Source organism: Embiotoca jacksoni, unplaced genomic scaffold (assembly GCF_022577435.1).
Source record: "Embiotoca jacksoni isolate LCO1_2020_lvr unplaced genomic scaffold, fEmbJac1.0.p SCAF_23, whole genome shotgun sequence".
Lineage (NCBI taxonomy): Eukaryota > Metazoa > Chordata > Actinopteri > Embiotocidae > Embiotoca > Embiotoca jacksoni.
In genome coordinates this window covers 7,388,381-7,410,081 of record NW_027185374.1, presented here as the reverse complement: position 1 = coordinate 7,410,081, position 21,701 = coordinate 7,388,381, and the positions used below count along the sequence as shown (strand labels likewise).

The 21,701-nt window shown below is 41.4% G+C and overlaps 1 protein-coding gene across 4 annotated transcripts in view; it reads left to right on the top strand.

Annotated features, from left to right (window-relative positions):
- plcb1l (phospholipase C beta 1-like) overlaps positions 1-18,742 on the top strand; it is a 112,209-nt gene extending 93,467 nt beyond the window's left edge. The window contains exons 28-34 of one of the 4 annotated variants that reach the window (XM_069158568.1): positions 1,710-1,878; positions 2,909-2,985; positions 3,087-3,176; positions 3,312-3,369; positions 3,521-3,607; positions 5,140-5,164; positions 16,537-16,722. In XM_069158568.1, coding sequence (XP_069014669.1) covers positions 1,710-1,878; positions 2,909-2,985; positions 3,087-3,176; positions 3,312-3,369; positions 3,521-3,607; positions 5,140-5,164; positions 16,537-16,634 — 604 coding nt within the window. In that variant the 3' untranslated portion in view covers positions 16,635-16,722. Of the gene's footprint in view, positions 1-1,709; positions 1,879-2,908; positions 2,986-3,086; positions 3,177-3,311; positions 3,370-3,520; positions 3,608-5,139; positions 5,165-8,001; positions 8,058-16,536 lie in introns of those variants that run through there. The other 3 variants (XM_069158569.1, XM_069158567.1, XM_069158570.1) reach the window with 3 other exon arrangements.
- The last annotated feature ends 2,959 nt before the right edge of the window (positions 18,743-21,701 follow it).

Sequence of the window (21,701 nt, the reverse complement as noted above, 5' to 3'; positions counted from 1 at the left end):
TCAGCTATTCAACGGGCTGCAATGGGCTACTTTGGAGCAACTGCTGCCTGTCAATGTACGTCCACTAAAAGTGCTTGTTTTTGCCACTGACAGGCTCAGATTCTTAATTGTGTGACAACATTATGGAAAGGATCCCTAACCTGGAACAGAAGACTCGCTCTTTATTTTACTGTAGGGTGAAGTGCTTTAGTGTAGGATTTCTTCTCTTCTGTGGCTGGCAGTAGTCCTACAAGTCTGAACGGTCACTGTCGGCCCAATGGTCTGCTCGGGGGACAGTATGGACAGGAGTGAAACACAACTAGCCACAACTGGTTACAGCTTCACAAAGTTAGTTAATGAAAGTTTTGCATGACATATTATTGGCACAATTCAGAAATGTGCAAACACAAACCTTTTTTTTTTTTTTTTTTTTTAATTTCTTTACATTGCACTGTACTGCAACACATTAGCACTTCTCTCTCAAACGCTCTCACATTTCCACCGTTGTGTTCCTGCAGTGACTCGCCTCTTGCAAGATTATAAAATAAGACTTCTATTTCATGTTAGGGATCCTTTCCATATTGTTGCTAGACAATTATGTTCAGAATCTGTCAGTGTGAAAAACAAGCGCTTTTAGCGGATGTACACTGACAGCCCGTTACAGATGCCCATTTTGCTCTCTGGCTGAATACCAGACCAATTTTTAAAAACTGTTGTCCCCATTAGTCATTTAGACACAAAATGATGGGAAAATAGGGTCCAGATTGAAAAATGCCAAAGCTTCTTTTTACGATACAGCAGTAAGCACTTTCACTGCACAATACTGTACTCAGATTCAAAGAGCAAGCACTGTATACAAACCCTAGCAAGAACAAGGCAGATATTTCTGTCCATAGATCAAAATGAAAGACATGTTACATTCTGCGTAGGGGGCATGGCTCTCACTTTTTCACTATTTGTGTCACTCTTACCACCTGCACACAATTGCTTGTCAAAACTACCTCCACAGACGGTGTAGACTCTGCACCGTCTGTGGAGGTAGTTTTGACAAGCAATTTGGATATTTGAAAGTGCATTCTGGAAAATGTGTAAATTACCATCTGAATGAGAAATGCAGAAAAACACCACATCACTAATCAGCTTTTGATACATCTTCATTATATACAGTGTTATTTATCAGTTTTTATACCCTCACTCTTCCTTCGCGTCTGTTGTCCATCTACTGACATACACAAAACACAATGCAGTAATACCTACACATTAATAATATACCTTATATATTGTATTGCTCAGAAACAAACAGTAGCCTACAGGCAGAAGTTGAAAAAGAAAAAAAGCGGAGTTATGCAACGAATATGAATGAGTGGATAAGACTTGCGCCGAGCCCCGGGGACACACTCAGAGCCCTGAGGAGTGTCCATCACACACGGCAGAGATTACAGTCCTCTCAGCCAGCGTGGACCTCAGAGGGGCACTGTACAAGAGAGATAACACATGTCAAGCAAGTTGCTTTGAGAGAAGTGTCCTTCCATGTGTTTGAAAATACTTCAGTGTTCGCAGCACCTTTGCCCGAGAAAAGAGAAAAGTATTTTAATGACAAGTAGACGCGCTGTCATGATGGTATGCCTGTGAAAATCTGAAGTCACTAAGTTATAGTATGAGTTAGGGCTCCTCGACTGACATTTAAGCATGTGTCATAATTTGTGGTTTTCCCGTTTGTGTGTATGCAGTCGGCCCGAAAACTCCCTGTCCACACTGGACCAGGACCTGTGTGAGCTGGAGCAGGAGTGCAGCCAGAGACTGGCCGAGCTGAAGGAGCAGCAGCAGCAGCAGCTCCTCACACTGCGCCAGGAGCAATACTACAGCGAGAAATACCAGAAACGAGAACACATAAAGCAGGTGCTCAATCGCAGATGCACAACACAACTACACACGTACAGGCTTTAGATGTGAGGGCAGCTGGGCTGGCAAGTTGTTTAGAAAACAGTAAACAACAGGACTTTCATACTAATGCATCTCATTCTGTCTGTTTTAACTTCATTTTCACAAAATACCATAGTTATATTTTTTATATTTTTCTTGTCAACACCTGATCTGGAGTGCCCTCATTTACCAGGACTACTAATTATTTAAAATATGGACAAATCCCTTCGAAATACACTTTGTTGTGAAATCGCCTCAAAACTGCAAATCTCTCAGAATAGAAATTAACATTAATATCATATGTGTTCTAGCTACAACTATGCTGTAAGGTATTTTGTCATTATTAGAGGGTACACAGTGCATATAAATGAATAGAAGACTTAGAACCACAGCCCATAAGTTGGATTTCAGGTCGCGAACACCAATTTCATTCCCTGCACCTGACATTTGTGCCCTTATTTTGCTCTTGTAGAATAATTTTCCAATGCTAATAATACCAGTGTGGGTAGTCAGAGCCTCCACATAAACAGAGCATGTGAACATACTCAATATAAACAAGTACATTCTGTACACTGGGATAAACAGACATGTGCCACAATCAGACAGGAGCCTGTCCTGGCTTGTTTTGGATTGGATAATGTGCTGACAGCTCAGAAACGCCTGCACAGACTAACTATATCAAACATATGAGTAACATCACAGGCATCATTTTGCTGCCTGTGCTCATGTTGTGCTGTATAGTGTGGAAAAAATGAATGTCGTCTGCTCCAGTACACCTGCACATTGAGCACAGCTGAGGTTTCACAAAGATGTATTCAAGCGAAGGGCAATAAGCTTAATGTTGACTGTGTTGTTTACCTGGTCTGAATGTTGTTTGATTATGATCAGAAACACAACAAATGTAGTTTTGATTCGAATGATATATATCGACTCAAATAATTCATTAATAAAAGCAGATGTTTAGTTCTCAGTCTCAAGTTACGGCTCTCCTTTTATCTCCCTCCAGCTGGTTGAGAAGCTGACCAGTATAGCAGAGGAGTGCCAGAGTGCCCAGCTCAAAAAGCTCAGAGACATCTGTGAGAAGTAAGGCTGCACACAGCACGCACACGCGTTCATACAAACACAGAGAAATCATAATAACACTTTCATTCTCTTTCTGGTGTCCTTTTTCTCACCATCTGCAGAGAAAAGAAGGATCTTAAGAAGAAAATGGACAAGAAAAGGCAAGAGAAGATCAATGAAGCCAAATCTAAAGACAAGAATGTGACAGAGGAGTAAGTGTGTATTTAAACGGGATTAGTAAAGTGTCTGTTTCCCTGTGGAGTTGGATGTTATGCTTGTATGACCACTAGATGTCACTAAATACCAAAGATTTAGACCAACTGTGCTGCCTGGTTTGCTCCCCACAGAGAGAAGTTAGAGATCAACAGATCGTTTGTCAATGAGGTGGTGCAGTATATCAAACGGGTAAGCAAGGATATGACTGTGGTATTATGAAGATTTGACTGTAATGAAAATCTATGTAGCTGCTACATTCAAAGTCATGCAGTGAATGCAGCAGTATTGTGTGTGACGTGTAACGACCTTAGACTGTGTGTTTGTGTCCATGTGTGTCTAGTTGGAAGACGCACAGAGTAAAAGACAGGAGAGGCTACTGGAGAAGCACAAGGACATCCGTCAGCAAATCTTGGATGAAAGGCCAAAGGTAAGGCATTTATGGAGAGCATGCACGTTTAAAAATGTATGAAATATTTATTTCAGATAAGTACAAATAGTGAACACGCTGACATTTGTAATGAATCCCATCACATGGCTACCACAGCTTAGTTTAAGTTCCTGATCTTTTGCGTGGCATGATTCATCATCAGGATGTCCTGGGTGCAAAGCAACGAGCTCAGCATGCTGATATTGCACAAAAATAATTGTCTTGCAAAATAGTAATAATAATAATAATTATTACTAATAAGCCTTATTGGTAACTGGTATGGCTTCAAATGGCAATCTAGCAGCAGGTATTTTTTAAATGAAATTTAAAAGCATAAAGTCATCAATATGGGTGATATGAGGACTGAATGCAGAAATACATGGGTCATTTACCCAAATCCAAGCTCACATATTTGTCTTTTGGGCAGATTCTTTATAAATTGCAAAGTTGAAAATAATAGTATGTAGTAAATAAATACATTACATACTGTATGTACTTTGTTGTCCTTGTGTTTTACACCAAACACTTGCTCGTCGTGTCAACCACTAGGTGGCAACATGGGCTAGGTTTAGTGAGACGCTACACTGTCTTTAACTTTTGTGTAAAAATGTATGTTGAACATTGTGGAGTAAGAAGACTGTTGTGACCTTCGATCATAAAATACGTTTTCAGTGTTAAATCTTTAGGCTAATATCAGAATATGTCGCCCTGAGTTTAAGTACAACAGTCAAAATCATACAATTTTAGCTGACGAATAATTGTCACAAATAATTGCGTCTAATGATTTTATTGTCTTTTTCTGTTAATTTTGTGCGTCTATAGTAGTTTAATCCTAATCATAGGTTAGTAATACACATACACATTATGAAGAGCTATTTATTGAATGTGGGGTTTGGCTTTGCAACTAAATTAATGCCAATATCTATTCAGCTAAATGTGTTCGATTGAATACTAGAAGTTAAACGCCTTGAGATAAACAGCTGATGGCGGTAATTCTCCACTTATGTGCGGTTTTAAAGATAGTAGAAGAAGAAGGGGGTACAACAAAATGATGCCAGTCAAACCGCAAATGGTGGAAGACAATGTGGAAACAGTGATGGAAATATGACATTTCTTTTAGTTTCACCCTGTTTTTATGAATGGAAATGATGAATGATGAAGGGAAACGATTCTGCAGAATGTCTGCAGTCAGCTCGAACAATTACAATCAGGTGATTATGTAATAATTGTTACAGGCCTGTCTTTAATTACCAATACCTGCTGTACTTTACATGGTTGCATACAGTATAAATAGTTCCTCTATGTGAAGGAGTTGTTGGAAGCTGGTTAATTGCCTTGTATTCTCTGTTGTGGCTGCATCAGTCCTTGGCCATTACTGATGTGCTCCCAGGCTATAATGTCATCATACCACTCTGCTGTTTGCTACATGTGCAAGGGTTTGATGTCAGTGTGCTTATGGAAGGTTTAGCATGTCTGCTCCTCCTGTATGAGTTTCACAGTACCCAACCATGTCATTGTCACTGTCATTGTAGGATGATTGTGCAGCTGCGGAGCATGGTAAGGACATTGTTGCATCCCAGTGTTGAGCACTAATACAGCATACGTGTGGCAATATTAATATGCAAGCTTTCATACACCTGAGCTGCTTACTGGCAACGAGTAACTGTGTATTGCATCTCTGCAATGGCTGACACCTGTCAAACATTTCTGTGATGCAAAATACTCTATTAATAATTGCAAATGCATTATTTATTGCAGTGTTTTAGTTGTGATCAATACCGCTTGGCAGTATAACATCATAAGGGGCAGCAGATTGGCCTGCCTCTAGTGACATCACACCCCTGCTGGGTGCTGGGATTTGATGTGTCTTACAGACCAAAGAGGAAAATGGAAAGAATCTCATCAATTTGGGATAATAATGAGGAATAAAAATCAAAGTAAGCGCACATGTTTTTTTAACCATATGTGTCTCAGACATAGTAGCACACATTTCTTCTAGAATCTGCAGACCTATTAGGAGATATAGTTGTCTCACATCTAAGATATTTGGAATGTAAAAGCTTGGTGCAAGTCATGGACTTAAAGTTTGTCATGATCATAACCCAATTCATCACGTTTTACTAGAACATCTATTGAACATAGATACTGTATAGTCATTCATTAGGCAGTCATTTTTTCCTGCTGCAATTTTCTGTTCTCTTCTCTCGAGCTCTGTCTGTGATTTTGACAAATTGTTCATTCTAATGCAGTTTTAACCGTATTACAGCACAGTTTGCCGAGAAGACACTCTGATGTGATTCCCCCACCCTGTTTTTACTCGTGTTGTCAGATAGAGAGCATGTTCAGTTACCATATCCACTCATGAGGTAGTCATGTTGTTGTTTTTTTAAGACAGTGAGAAATCAGAAGTCTTCTGCTGGAGACATCTCCGTAACCACCCACACTCAAAGTGACATCTCCTTGTTCCTTTGAAACCACTTGGAGTTGAGTGCAGTACAAACATCCAGCCCCAACAGTTCACATACAGTAGGTCTGCCACGTTTTTCCACAAAGTTGCAGCAGGGACAAATGGAGTAGTGAGCAAGCGGCAACCAACAGTGACATCACCCATTGGTTTTGTGAACGCCCGTTATGAAGCCTTGAGTTCAGATATTGGCCATCGCAATCTTTGCTAGAAGTGACCATATTTGGACGAGCTGGGGGAGAACGAGCAGTGGCTCTGACTCAATCTGCTTGCAAACCGACGATACTACCTCCCGCCCACTAATAGCCGTAACCTGACTGCACCACAGGCCTGTCAATCAAACAGACACGCCCCCAGATACGCAACTTTTTGAGGCTTATTTTCTAATTAATGATGGGATTATTTTCCGATGAAACGGCAGAAATTTAATAAGAAGGAGTAACTTTAGTTAGCAAAACCGAAGTGACTTGTGGAAAAATTGTATTGAGTTCAAATTTCACCAAGAGAAGTTGAATGGGAGTCGTTGGAGCCGGAGACTTTTTGGAGCCAACCTCTAGTGGCACCCAGTGGTATTGCAGCTTAAGGCACTTCCACATGGGCCCCGAAGCGACGTCCACTTTTATATAGAGTCTATGGTATTGAGACTAACATGCTGGCCAGTGGGTTGTATGTTTAGGAGAGGAAGACAGGGTACAGTCAAAGATGATGGTTCTTATCTTATAAACAGCCTGCTTGTTGTGAAAATCACTAAAGCTATTGAACTGCACTCTTTTGTTTTTAATGTGGTCCTGTGGCAACCATCATTATGTTTATTGTAATTCTTGTCAATAACCCTACGATTCCAATTTCAAAAGTCATCCCTGACTTAATATGAGCTGTATGAAACAGTGTCATCAGGGTCTAATCAACGTTTAATGTGGCAGGTTTCCTCAGAGATTTGTGTCACAATCACATTTCATTCTGATTTTCCATCACCTAACACAGTCACAGACACTTCTCTACATCAAAATATGGACTGCTGCAAATTAGATTTTCGCTGAAGTCTCTGCAGTATCTGTTCTCAGTCATTTGTATGCAAAATATGCTGATGTCAGAGGTCACAGTGCTGGAGACAGCCAGCAGAAGATAGCCGGGGTTATGTTTGTTCAGAAATTCAGGATGCTTTTCGCAACACAGGAGTAAGAACCAAAGTTAAAGATACATACAATATTTGTTTGAGATTATGTGGTTAAATAATATTAATGGGAAATCATGTCGTAAAATCATATCAAGCATCCTGGCATGGCATGTCCCATCAGAAAGGGTATTAATGGCTGTAATAACTGATAGGTTGTTTGTTGTTGTCAGTTGCGTAGTCACTACCAACTTCTGTCTCTTGGCTGCCCTGATTTCGTGTTTCACTTAGTTCTCACCAGTTCTCGTAATGAGTGGTGATCACATTCAACTGCTGAATAGTATGTGGAAGTGCCCTTGAGCAAGTCACTGAACCCAAAACTGCTCACACTGAGCAGGTCATGGCAGTCCCCACACCCTCTGTGTATGAATGTGTGTGTGTTTATGTGCGTGTGTGGATTAATACAGTGTGATGCATACATGTAAAAGGCTTGGCTCTAGGTAATAAAGAGCCATTCTCCCTCATTAAACCTCCCTCACATGATACTTATAAGGCCAAGGCAAATACTGTCGTCATCTGTTAGTTCAATTAGCGTGCAGGAAAATAAACCTCTATTAGTCATTTAGTCCTTGGATGAATGTAAACAACAACAGACATAGAAAATAGAAGGCTTGAAAGACAGGATGTTAAGAGCTCCAAAGGGGGATAATGAATATGGGCATATAACCAATATATAAATACTTTTGTAGTGTGTCTGTGTGTGTTAGTCTTTCTAAAACAGAGAGAGGAAGATACAACACACTTTCTCTCATCCAGTTCTGACCCAGTTTCTCCTCTGGGCTCAGAGCAGCCACTAATGGACATCTATAACCATCCCTGGTGGAGACCCTGAGAGCTGAGCGGCCCACTACAATGGTATTTGTGTGTGTACTCGCATGCATGTGACGTACCAACCTAAAAACTCGCCACAGTATCTCTGCGGTGCAATTAACTCCTGCTTTGACCTTCGCAGATACAATTTCGAAACACTTTTACACTGGAGGGCTGTGAAACATGGGATATTTGTTTATCTAAGCTTCAGTATTATTAACAACCTGAAACCTGGTGATAATATCAGGGTCACACACTAAAGTGAACAAGAAGAAAGAGACGCGGCATGGTTTGTCGTCACTCCCAGCATGTGCACCCTGGTGTCACCGTCCTGTTAATGATCCAATCAAAACAACCCCAAGGTGTCAGCAGGGCACAGCACGAGGCCAAAAGCTGTTTCCGCACACCTCCAGTCCCGATATCCTGGAAATGTCACTGCTACTTTTCCTCTCTTATTACTTACTTGTGGCCAAATGGTGAAGGTCACATTGCCATATGTCCAGATAATGATATTCACACCTCATGTTGTTTATAAAGTGAAAAAAACATTAGGAAGGCGGCGGCATTCACTCTCAGAACATCTGATGTGGGGTGCACATTTAAACACAGGATGCTGAAAGCTCTTCAAACTATTTATTTGATGCAATTTTGGATGGTTGGATGATGGGTTACATAACTTCCTGGGTGTGTCTAGCAGGATGACAGGCTACCCAGTGCAGAGTTAGATGTGGTGATTTCAGTTTATGATAACGTATTTTAACTTGTGATTAACAAGAGCTAAGTCCCAGTACTCGTGCTGCTCATTAACTTCTAACGTAGATATTTTAAAGCTGAAACATGAGCAAGAACTACTAGCTGAAGGGTCAGAGCTTAGCTTTTTGATTAAATACTGTATGTAGTACTGACCTGTCCAGGGAGTATGCCGCCTTTGCCCAAAGCCAGCTGGAATAGGCTCCACCCCCTCCCGTGACCCCGTACAAGATAAAGCGCGTATAGATCGTGGCTGGATGAAAGTAGATATGTTGAGTGTGTGACTTCATATGCTGACCACTCAGTGTAAGTGAACCAAATGAATCGGCAATGGATTGATTCAAAGAAGGGTTGTCTGAGACCTTTTCTTAGCAAAACCTATATCTTTTGAGGATCTCTGTCTCATATAGGAGCTTTAATCTTTGTACATTTGACCTAGATAGATAGATCCACACAGAAACCTGGTCAGGTTTTTAACTTATACCATACCAAATGTGGTCAGATCATATTTTTGTTCAACCAAAAAATAAGATGGACATCCATAGAAAAGGTTTCTAGCCTCTTTGAAGGTTGTATGACTGGAGCAGACTAAAAGAAAACCAGGGCACGTTGTAATTACTCTGTACTAGTCATCCTTTCCACACACCTTTTTTTGGCTGTGAAAGGAGTATGAAATAGTGATAAGGCAATATGTTTCACAGCATGGTGCGTTGGTGTATGTGTCATTTCAATATGCATTATAATGTGGGAGGACATGTGATTCTTTTTTGCCTTAATGAAAAGCGGGGGAAAAAAATCTCTTGGTGTCTCCTCACTGTGAAAGCATTGAATCAACTCACAGAAGCACACATATTCTGTATGTGCGCACACAGTCATGCGTTCGACAAGCAGGAGTCCTCTGCGGTCGTCATGGAAACTCAGATATCCCCCCCCCCCCCCCCCCCCACACACACACACACACACTTCCCCACCTCCCATATCCTCTTCTATCCGTCATGACTCTCCGCAATCTGTTAATTTGGAACTGAATCCTCATGACGCAATCCAAGGGACGGTTGCTGCAGGAGGAAGAAAGTGGCAGCAGGAGGAGGACGGGTGAAGAGAGCGAGAGCAAACAGGTTGGAGGAGACGTGGAGGTCTGGAGTTGAATAGGAAAAGAGCAATATATGGCCATCTTCTATTCCCATTTGTCTCTTTCTATGTCCCGCTCTCGCTGGGTGGCGTTGTGGTGGCCACCATGTTCCCTCATCACAGACTTTGATCTGCATCATCCATGGCCGTCGGGGCTGCATCAATAATGCACTTGTGCCTGTACATGCACATTCACACACAGACACACACGCACACACACACACACACACACACACACACACTATACCCACAGGGAACTCTGAGTGCTTTACTAGAGGCAGTGAAGTAAAATCCATTGTGTGTGTGTGTGTGTGTGTGTGTGTGTGTGTGTGTGTGAGAGTGCGTGAACATTTTGCACGCTTGGTTACTCTTCTGCTCTATTATGCTAGCTGCTATTTTAGATTAGTGCCCGAGTGTTCATTATGTATGCCCACATGTGCTAATGAAGCTCTCCAAGGTTATGCTCTGTCTAAGGAACACTCACTACTCAACTCCTGCTGAAAACTGTCCTCAGTGCAGGATGGTTTTGAGGCTTCTCAGCATGACCCGCCTTTTATTTATCTAATCTGTTACCACTGTACACCATGAGAGCAAAAAGACTGTGGCACCAGATAATGTGAGGAAAATGCAGTAAATAAATAGAGATCGGGTTATGGAATGTAAAGAGATAGAAGAGTTTAAGTATATTACGGTAGCGAGCACATTTTAGGCTACATGTTACTACAATGTTACCCAACTCAACCAACCAACCTCTGCTCTCTTGAGCAGCTTTCAGCTCTTTGTTTCGTTTTTGTGACCCGGACCTTTACTGTGTTGGTTCACTGCCAGACACCTCATCAACATTATTTCCCAACTGCAGCATGAAGCTGTTTTCAGTTCTCATAAACTCACTGTACGCGACCTGTCCAGTACCAAATGGCAGCGACTACGCTGTGAACATAGTGGAAAATGGGCAATTAATAAGTGAGACGTTTCCCTCAGGAGTTGGTGGAAAACAAAACCGAGCAAAAAGGGTGAATATCGGACAGCTGCATGTGTAAATAGGCAACTGTTTACTAGCAAATATAAGATTTGCAAGGTGATGATATGTCAGTGTTTTGTTTACAGCTTTTGGCTTTACTGAAAACATTTCATTTCAAAATGATATACAAATATTTTAAAATTTGTACCTTTGGCGCCTTCTATTTAGCATCCGCAACTGAAGTAAAAACATCAAAATACCAGAAAGCACATTTCACAGCTCCCCGTCCCTTTTGAACCAATCCTTTTAGGGAAAACAGCCATTGCAGCACATTAATAGTGGAGGTATGCAGGGGTGTTTTTAACATTCTTGGACCTGAAGAGAGGAATCTCAAGAAAAACTCTTGTAAAGCAGCAGATAAATTATGTCAATGGAGTCAGGAAAGGGCACACGCACGCACGCACACACACACACACACACACACACACACACACACACACACACACACACACACACAGACAGACACACACAGACACAGAGAGTTAGCATGCATTGATCTGCCTTTTTCTTCAAAAAGCCTGGAATGGTGACAGGGTCCGTGTCTCATCTCTCAGACATGGGATCTTTGGTTTAGCTTAATTGGACTATGTTTGGGTTTGTCGGTATATCTCAAGGTCAGGACACACACACCTATACAAATCACGCTGTAAGTCTAAGCTTTACTGGTTTCCTCCGTGTCACAGAAGACGTTCAGCTTCGTTGAAATGGTCTGAATCGGAACAGCAACTGGTTAAAACAAAAAAGGAAAGGAGATATTTCCCTCAGACGTTCTTACTGTGACTGTAAGACCATAGTTAACATTGCTTCATGCTGTGCATGTGGTGAAATGCATTGCCGGTCGAAGGCTTTTTCTTTTTCTTGTGCAATGCTGCAGCAGGCGTTATGTCATAGCTCAAAGCAAATAATTAATTTGGCTCTTTGGAGGCCCTCTCCACTTCCCTCGATAGCTTCTCAAAATGAGGACAGCTGGTGAAGAAGGTCACCGAGTACTGTATTTTAAGAAAGGCAGAAATGTGTGTGTGTGTGTGTGTGTGTGTGTGTGTGTGTGTGTGTGTGTGTGTGTGTGTGTGTGTGCATGCGGTTTGTTGACAGATGACATGTCTTCAGAGATGAGATACAGATTTAAAAGCTAGCTGGATAACTGCCGCTGCTGGTCGGTGTCCAAACAGAAACTGGACCACACACACACACACACACACACACACACACACACACACACACACACATTTTTTTACACTGTATAATTGCAACACACATACTACGGCAAAAAGCACATAGAATAAACAAGTGAATGACCCTGCATTTGCCAGGGATAAGGACTATATCTTTCAGCCACAACTGGAACATTGTTTTTATTAACGGTTGGCCTTATAGTAGTTACAACTTTGGATATTTTCACAAATCAGAATTTGATTCAGTCAAATTCTGCATGACAAAAATTAACCCAAACTTGTATCCAACTCCAGGAAGCCTGAGGAGTTAGTTTCACTGATGCCTCCTCTGATAAGATTTCCGATGGAAGCAACATATCAGGAAAACTCTCAAAGTATCGCTGCTCTAAAAGTCTGTTCCCTAATCCATCCATCTCTTTATTATTCACTGAGACTGTGTTTTAACTCAAGCTGACCCTATGGTGGAAAGCGTCGTGCTGTCTTCCTCACTCTCCTCCCCAACTCGAACAGACGTCCATCGCTGTTCGCTTTTGAGCTGTCGATTGCACGCAGAGGACACATACATACATGCGCGCAGACACACACGTGCACGTGTTTCCGAGATTGGCCTGTCGCCCCCCTCAGACACCCCCCCCCCCCCCGCCCCCACCTCCTTCTCATAAGCCCGGGTGTCATCAGATGGGAGGAAGATGACAGCTTTAATCAGAGGGTGTTTGTGCCTCAGCAGGCAGGGTAAAGGCAGGCTGCACATGTACAGACACACACACACACACACATACACACACACACACACACACACACACACACACACACTGGGTGTGCAGACTGTCCCACCCTTAAGTAGGTCATGCGCAGTGCAGAGCAGAGAGAGAGTGGAGCCGTGGTGCATCTTTAGCCATCTGGTTTTGATGTGCTGGATGTCCGCTCTGTGAGACCCATAGAGAGAGTGAGAAAGAAAGAAAGAAAGAAAGAAAGAAAGAAAGAAAGAAAGAAAGAAAGAAAGAAAGACAGAAAAAGAGAGAGAGAGAGAGAGAGAGAGAGAGAGAGGGAGGGACATGGAGGGAGGAAGGCACGTTTCAGTGAAGGTGACCTTGAAATGCTGTGCTTGGTGGGGGTTGTAGCGGGCGCTGCTGTACCAAAAACACGAGACAGACACAAGTCAAGAGCTCCTTCACTTCAATGAGAGACAAGTAGCCTCACTCAGAGGAGATATTTGAGATGTGTAGCTGATTGAGTCTGCACTTCACTCGAGTTTTCACTTTTTAGAGACACACATGAATGCACTAATTACATATGTCACGGGTTATACACAGATAAGTAACAGTAGCAACCTGTAGGTTTCTTTCGAGTTATACTTATTATTATCGGTCCACGAATTTCGATAAAGATTTGTCACTGTATGTACATGGTTAAAATCCTTCACTAAAATTAGATAGCCCTTAGTGAAGACAAGGTGGCAGCAGACTGGGAAACTGATTTACTACTGGATACCAGACATTTTTTGATCCGACAAAATTTCAAAGCACAGGTCAAGGCCGCAAATATCCTATTTTTATCCAGCTATTCTGTTTGCAGCTTTACATTTGATCTCCGGTCTCAGTTAGAAGAGATCTACCTTTGTCTGAGGTTTGATCTGATACCAACTCTTATAATGCCAAAGCATGTAAGAAAGTCCACCAGACGATACCATTTCAGTGTCACGTTTTGCTTCGCCAAGGCGGGAAAAGTCCAGTGCCTTAAGTTTAGGCAACAAAAACTATAAGTTGAGGTTTAGAAAAGGATCATGATTCTGGTTAAACGTGACACTGGCAGTTTGGTTAGGTTTAGGGAGCCAAACAATTTCGTCAGTGTCAGGAAAAGATCATGGTTTTATGTAAGTTAGAAATGCTATGTTATCTGTATGAAGGTCCTGTGTTTTCTTCTATGACCCTGGTCAGACATGTACTTGTACTTTTTACACCTCGGCGATAAAAATACCGTGACATTGACACGGTATCCTCTAGCGGACAGACGGGTGTATTACACACTTTGGCGGAATACCAGGCTGAAATGGCACTTTCAGTACTGCAATTTTGGTTTTATGATCATATTTTCAATACAGTCCAAATTTGTGTATATTTCTTGATAGATTTCATAAAAATCACATCATTGATTTGCAAGTCTAAAACTAAAACCAAATGGATGTGCCATCATCATCTCAGAAGTGGAGAGCAGGATGGCCTGCCTCTTCTCTGTCATTCTTGAGAATATTTCTGTTAATATTCAAGGGCCTCACTTTTGCCAGCTGGGAATTTCTCGGCCACCATTTTGACTGGAGGCTCGGTGTAGGTAAATTCTTTAAGTTGAATGAAGGTTAGTGTTTAGTATTGCTTTCTATCTGAGGCTCCTGCAGGTGCATGTACCTCTCAGTTTGTGCAGATTTATGGCATCGATGTTTGTTCCCAGTGTGTGTCATTGTCTGTTTTCATTTATTAGTTAGAGGTTGGGTCATTTGATTAAAAGAAGCCTCTCAGACAAGATATGGATCCCTTACAAATCCTCTCAGAAGTCAGGTATTTTCGATCCCTCAAATTGCTGACATGCCTGTATGGAGCTGTGAGACTCTGACACCATTCATCTTAGCAGCTTTTCTTTTAATTACTGCTCTCCCGTGGGAGCCAGCCGGGTAGTTAAACAGAAATCAGCATTACAGCAATTATTGGCTCGCAATGAAATGAATACAATCTTGTCATCTGTAATCATTGGGGGCGTCTATGCCTCAGAGAAAACAGCTTCTCTTTTCTATTACTCAACGAGGTTAGGGAGTACAAGGATGCAGGAGGGGGGGCGGTCCTGGTCTTCCTCCGTGGACCGAGGTACCTGTCTGTCTATCTCCTAATCTAATGTTCTGTGTCCAGTCTTTCTATTGATTCCATTGTAATATAAAATAGAATAAGCAGAATTCCTACAAATATAAGCGTTAAATGAAGGGAAATAAGAGGAAAAATTGCTGCACCTGTTGTACCTCAGCGCATACAATACAGTCCACGCAGTGATTGTTAATATTGCTGTGAAGGTTGAAATCTTTAAAGCTGCTCTAATGGGGTCACTTATACTGATAAACCCACAGAGAATTATTATGCAACTCCTGCAGTTTCCCTCAGCTCTTTTAGCTCATCGTTTAGGTTGGAAGTATCGCAACTTTACTGTTTGTTTCACCCTCACCGCTATCATCAGTGTCATTTACAGACAAGTAGGCTGCTGTTTGAAGGGGGAAAAAAACACCACTGTACACCAAACAGCAGGCATACAAAGTTAATGACTATCTGCTCAACATAGTGGAAAATTTAACTGCAAAAAATCCAGATAGCAACAAATGCTGGAAATAAAAATAAAGGCGTTAGTGAAAGAGAATAAATACTTACCGATGTTGCTCCATGCCATTGATGTGGAAATACGAAATTAGTGAAGGTGGTAGAATGTCAGTGTTGCTTTTACTACTTGCTGCTCTGCTCATAAGTGGCCAAAAAACAGAAAAAAGATCAATGAACACATGTTTGAGTTTCTAACTAGCGTTGGTAGATATTTAAGGTCACTATTATAACATTACTGCATTTAATTCAGTTAGTCTAATACCCAAAGCATGCCCTTAGTCTGGTTTTAGATTGAATTCCATACAGCTATTGGTTTTCACTCGTGCCAGCATTGTGTAAAAATCTATATCTTCATTTGGCTAGCTTGCTAATATCTCTCGATACAGCATATCTTCATTCAGTTGCATAAAGCACAGTAGCAGTGAGCAGGACTCATTCTGAAACTCCTTTTTGTTTGGCTTCAGAAAAATCTGTGTTGTTGATGGAGAACAATAATAAGAAAATGTGAACCTGTTGCACAGTAAAAGGATGATGTACATGTGGTTTGGAGTGTTTTCCATCACTGGTTGTTGCATGTGTCAAACTGTCTACCGCTTGTCAAGCAGGCAACCTATGATTGTTCACTTTAGTTTGTTCCAAGAACTATTTTGCCTGCAGAGGAGTTAAAGCAAATACCTGAAATTACCCGTTACACTTTCAAATCAACAGGCTACTTTTATAACCTTTGTGTACACAAGGAAAGTCAAGTGATATACAGGTTTGAGCTTCGATGTTTTCTAGCATAATCTTGATCTGTCTTTTGTAAAATCAGAGGCGGTCAAGTCTTTTGCTCAAAGGAACATAGGTAATAGTTGAGACACATGGTAAAAGGATAGGGACTTGATCTTCTGTATACTAGTGAATAGTCAACTACAAAATCTGAGCTGTTTTCTGTCTTGACAAACTCTGTAAGACCCTTTTTTGAGCACCCTCAAGTATACAACGTGTATCTCTTTGTACTCTTTTCCTTTATGTTGGACTTCTTGGCTGATGTGTATTTCCTTTCTCTCCGCAGCTGCAGAGCGATCTGGACCAGGAGTACCAGGACAAATTTCGCCGGCTACCCGTGGAGATCCAAGAGTTTGTTCAGGACAGCAGCAAGGCCAAGCTTAGCGACGATGGCGTCCACGGAAACCTCGTTGCCTCCTCGACGATGGAGAGGCTCAACCACAAGGCGTCGCAATCCGAGGACGACATAGAGGAGGGCTCGTCGGAACGGGTCTACGACACACCCCTGTAGAGGTTCAAACCGTGGCGCTTTGCTTCACACTGGGACACTAATAGGTGGATGAGGTCGTGACCACAGATCTAGGATGAGACTGCCCCAACTTTGGTCCTAATTGTAACCAATTGGAGGATTAGATCAAATCTGAGCCTGGATTGGTGAGTAGAGGTCCTCTCTGCATTTAGTGCAGTCTTGTCCAGAGAAGCGTTTTCATGTAAATACTTTTTGTGTATTTGTATGTCACCTGTATGTCGTCGTCTCTTTCGGTACGGCCACAGGATGTGTTAGAAAACACAAACTATTTGCAGGAAATAACATACTTGAACTATTGCACAGAGAGTAGTTTCTTTTTATTATTGTTTATTATCATGATTTTGACATTAGTGATGGTCCGAGAGGTGTGTGGTGCCATGTTTTGAATTCACTTATGGTGGATTTTGTCATTTAAGTGGAGTCAACTTAAACTGTAAAGAAACCACTGCATATTCAGCCTTTAAAGCTTCCATCTTTGTAAGATTTAAATTCACCCTCACATATTTGCACTGAAGGCTCACTAGACGTAACTATGTAGATGTTTTTCCTTTAACCCAGAGCCACTGGTGGCTTGCTGGTTCTCGATTTTGTTCTCACAGAACTAAGCTGATGTGTTGCTGCTATTTCGTTTTAAAAACCATCATTTTTTTTTAACCATTATTTGCTTAGTGTGACATGGTAATCTTGTGCAGTGTGCTGTCATTCTTTCTTTCTTTTAGCTAGTTTTTTTTTTTTTTTTTTTTTTAACAAGTTTGCATTGTTTGTGGGTATTTCTGCCCAGAGAGGAAGAGAAGGGAAAGGGTTGTTGTACAGTGTCTGCATGTATTTGAACAACTGTAAATGTTACAGTAGCTCTGTAGCAGAGACATTTATTAATGTAAATCTATTTTCTCTGAAACATTTACACTAAACCTGGAACGTGTGGCTCGGTACATCACTGTGGAAGGAGCTGAGAAGGACTAAAACAAGTAACGACACACCCTGTTTATTTATATATATATATATATATATGTGTCCAACAGTAGCTGGCTCAAGTTCACAGGTTGCTCATTGTGTTGAACCAAAACAGTGAAACCAGGACATTAAGACCGAAGAGGACCCTGTTGTAGTTTACAGAAGTGGCTTTCCTCTTAACTGGTTCACTGTGTTCCTTCAGGGGAACGTGTGCACTTCCACAGTTCACAGAGCAGATGCCCCAGACTGCAGAAAATATGTCGCCCCACTGCCGTCATTCTTGTAATTCACCTACAATTGGAAGCTGTCGTGTGAAGTGGGGAAATAGTTCAGTTGTGTTTACACGGACCACCAAAAAAAGTTTATGTCCGCAGAACACCAGCGTTAACATGAATAACTGGACATCTTCCTCTTTAACATGTGCACTGTGCCCATTCAGTCTGGAAGTATTTTCCACTTCCTGCCTACCCAGTGCCATTTAACCAATGGGTGTGTCATTTGATATCAAATCATATTTTAACTGATTTTCCTTGAAAAAAAAGGGTTGAAAGTGGAGGATTACCTGACATGTAAGTAAAAACCACATTTTAAAATGATTATATTGATGTGAGAGTCCTGTGCCTTTGAATGGGTTTGCCTTGTTTGATGTTGAATGTGTGAACTGCATCATTGTTTAAATTGCCATGATATTATATTATATGAAGCTGTCTGGTATTGAATAGACCGTGTGCACTTTTTTAGTACAGTACCACTACTGAGTAATGCTTGTGATGAGCAGTATTTGACATGTGTCTCATGAAAACAGAGACAGTTTGATTCTATGTTTTGAACCACTTTATTTAACATCCCCCCCTCAACCCACCCTCTTCTCATCAAATTAAGTGTATTCACTCTGGAAATGTAAATGTATGTATGACATAAAGGACAAAAACATGAAGTTGAGAAAAAAAATATAGTGTAAAGGGAACTTGCTTGTAATTAAAATAAATGTGGCTATTATTGTACTTTGCAGGAGTGGAGTTGTGTGTGTTTTGATTTATCATTGGTTAAACCTAATATTGTGTTGTATGTCTATGTATGTGATATATTTTATCATTGCATACATCATTGTATCGCCCTTTTGATTTTAGTTTTGAAATACTTCTTCATTCATTTTTGTTATTCAGTACTTAATTGTGTGTTGTGTTTGCCTTAAAGTGTGTTAGTCGTCATTGTCTTGTCATGCTTTGTTATTTTCCGTGATTTTGATATTAAACCACAGTCTTTATACTACAGCAAAGACTAGATAAAAAAAAATGGTGCTGAAAAATTGTGTTGAATATGACAACATGGTGCCAGTATGTTTTAAGAAAGCACATGAAACTGATCTGAAACCAGCTACAGAGCTTATTTGTCAGCTTCTGTGGGGCGACTGGGCGTTCATGTACTATGTAAGTGCCTGTATGACATACAGTATATGTTACATTCAAGGGCAGGGGGAAGCCTTGATGACATACTTCCTGTTATCTCCTTGGTAACAATATCTCTGAAATAACCCAAAGAGAAACACCTCCATGAATGAATAGCTGGTCACCACTTGAAGACTGAGAAGCACTGAAATCAAACAGAATTGTAGGCATTTTATATCCGAGGACAACACTTGTGAATCGTGCAAATTTGCTCTGATAGCAGTTGCTGTGAACTTTTGTGCAAATCTATTTGTGCAGTGACTAAACAAGGGACGGTGTACAGTGCGGTCACATGCATGTACATGTTTGTGGTCGCATTTGTGTTATGCACCCATCCATTTGGAATTTTCCTGTGCCCAAAAAGTCAAATGAATCATTGCCGTTTTTTCATAACAGACTGTGGAAAGGACTATTACTGTGTGAAACAAGTGTGTTGCCACAGTAATATCTAACCACTCTGCTTTGAAAGTGCCCTGTGATAACACATTTTCAAAAAGAAAAGCCTGTTGCATATTGTGTGAGTGTTGCTGGCATGTGCCTAAAGTCTGCTCAATCTTTGTATGTCTGTGCTCATTGTTTGTGTCCATGTTCTTCTGCGGGTGAATTGTCAGCTGCCTCTAACATATGTGTGCTGCTCCTGCTGGTGTGAGTGTGTGTTTTCCAGACCACGTAGACACTGTTTCCTTCTCAGTCGCGGCTCCTTAGCAGAATCCCAACAGGCAACAGGAGATAAGACGAGCCCAGTCGCCCATAACAACCACCGTGACCATTCAGAGGCCTGCGTGCATGCCGACAACCAGGAAGTGAGCTAATTAACCCGGAGTTCAGGACCGAAGGAGAGCAGCTTTTTAATAAGATTCTCTGTGTTATATAAACAGTAACGCCCCTCTAAACTCCCAGGAATATTATCGCCCTGTCTCTGTCCATCTGCTCCGGGGATGAGGAGGAGGTGTCCTGTAACTGGGCTTTAACGAGGCACACCCGCACAGCAGAAGAGGAGAGGACCACAGGATGCTGCCTGAAAGGTACACTGAGCACACACACACACACACACACACACACACACACACACACGCATAGATAGACACATAAGCACATAGAGAAATGTGAGAGAGCTTTGCACTTTTTGATATTCATGGACTACTTTCAATCCTTGGCCCCGAAATCTAATCCTAGCCCTCTCCGCTTTGCCTCAAGTGTCATAATCCAACCTTAATCCTGAATTTAAGAATGTAATGTTACTACTAAACCTAACCTTAATCTATCTCTGATCAAATTCTGATTGTAATTCTAATGTTATCCCTACCCACGTTAGACCTATAGACCATGTCCTGAAAAAAAATTAAAAAAAAATGGCCCCTTTCGAGGGATGATGAAAGGCACAGTGCCCTTGCCTTGCAGGGTTTTCCTCACCAGGCTTTTATCACATACTTTAAACCCTAAACTCAGAAACACACTATTGTATCCCTCCTGACCCCCCCTTAAGTTACAGTAGCTGTAGTTGCTTTTGTATTGTTTTCACAGTTTTCAGGAACCACATTCATCGTGCACTGATTGATTTTTAAAAGAGAGTTCACTGATTTGACACAGGAGTATTAGTTAACGAGTCTCAGGGGTACCACACTGCCTGTGATAATAGTTGAACAGTGTCTTCTGTGGCTCTGCAAGAGCGTTCTAAAGCCTAAGATGCCACTAGAGTTATATTGTGTTGGGTATTAGAGTCAGGATATCGCTGCCTGCCCTGCATCCATTTTGACCATTCTTTTCTAATGTGTTCCTGCCAGTGCTCTGAATTAGGACCGCAATAATACATTGCAGGAAATGTCTTTTAAAATTATCATTCTTAACCATTACTGAAGGAAGAGGGTGGATTTCACTCAGCTACAGCTAACCAGAGGCGGTATCTTGTTTACACTGTCAGTATTATTTTATGTGCCTATCTAGTAGCTGATTTCTATCACAGTAAAAGTTACATGGCAATAAAATAAAATACGTAAAATAAATTTCTGCCATCCCATGAGAGATCTGAAATACTTTAGAGGAAGGCGTTGTGTTCACATAACTGACTTGAGTCTGGTTAACATATTTTTTGGTTATTAAATAATGTCGTAAAGATTTGTGTAAACTGAAAAAAAGGATTGGCAGCTATTTGGTAATGTAAAAACATGGGGAAAAAACAAAAACAAAAAAAAACACTTCAATACATGAAGTCATGTTATTGAGAAAATAAAGTTCCATAAACAGAGTCCATCACACAGTAGCTTCTTTACAGAGCAACATCAGTGCGTCTTTACAAAGGGAGGAGAGAAGGCACTGTTTGTCTTCATCAACGCATGGCGGCTACAGCAGTCAGCTGTTAGAGCAGGGAGGGGGGGGAGGAGGAGGAGGAGGAGCTGGATCTGGTTCTGCTGGATGACTCACTTTGTCAACCCAAGGCTCGCTCATTCACCCGTTTGCGCACACGCGCATAATACACACAGAGGCGCGCGCGCGCGCACGCACACGCATTATTAGGCGGCG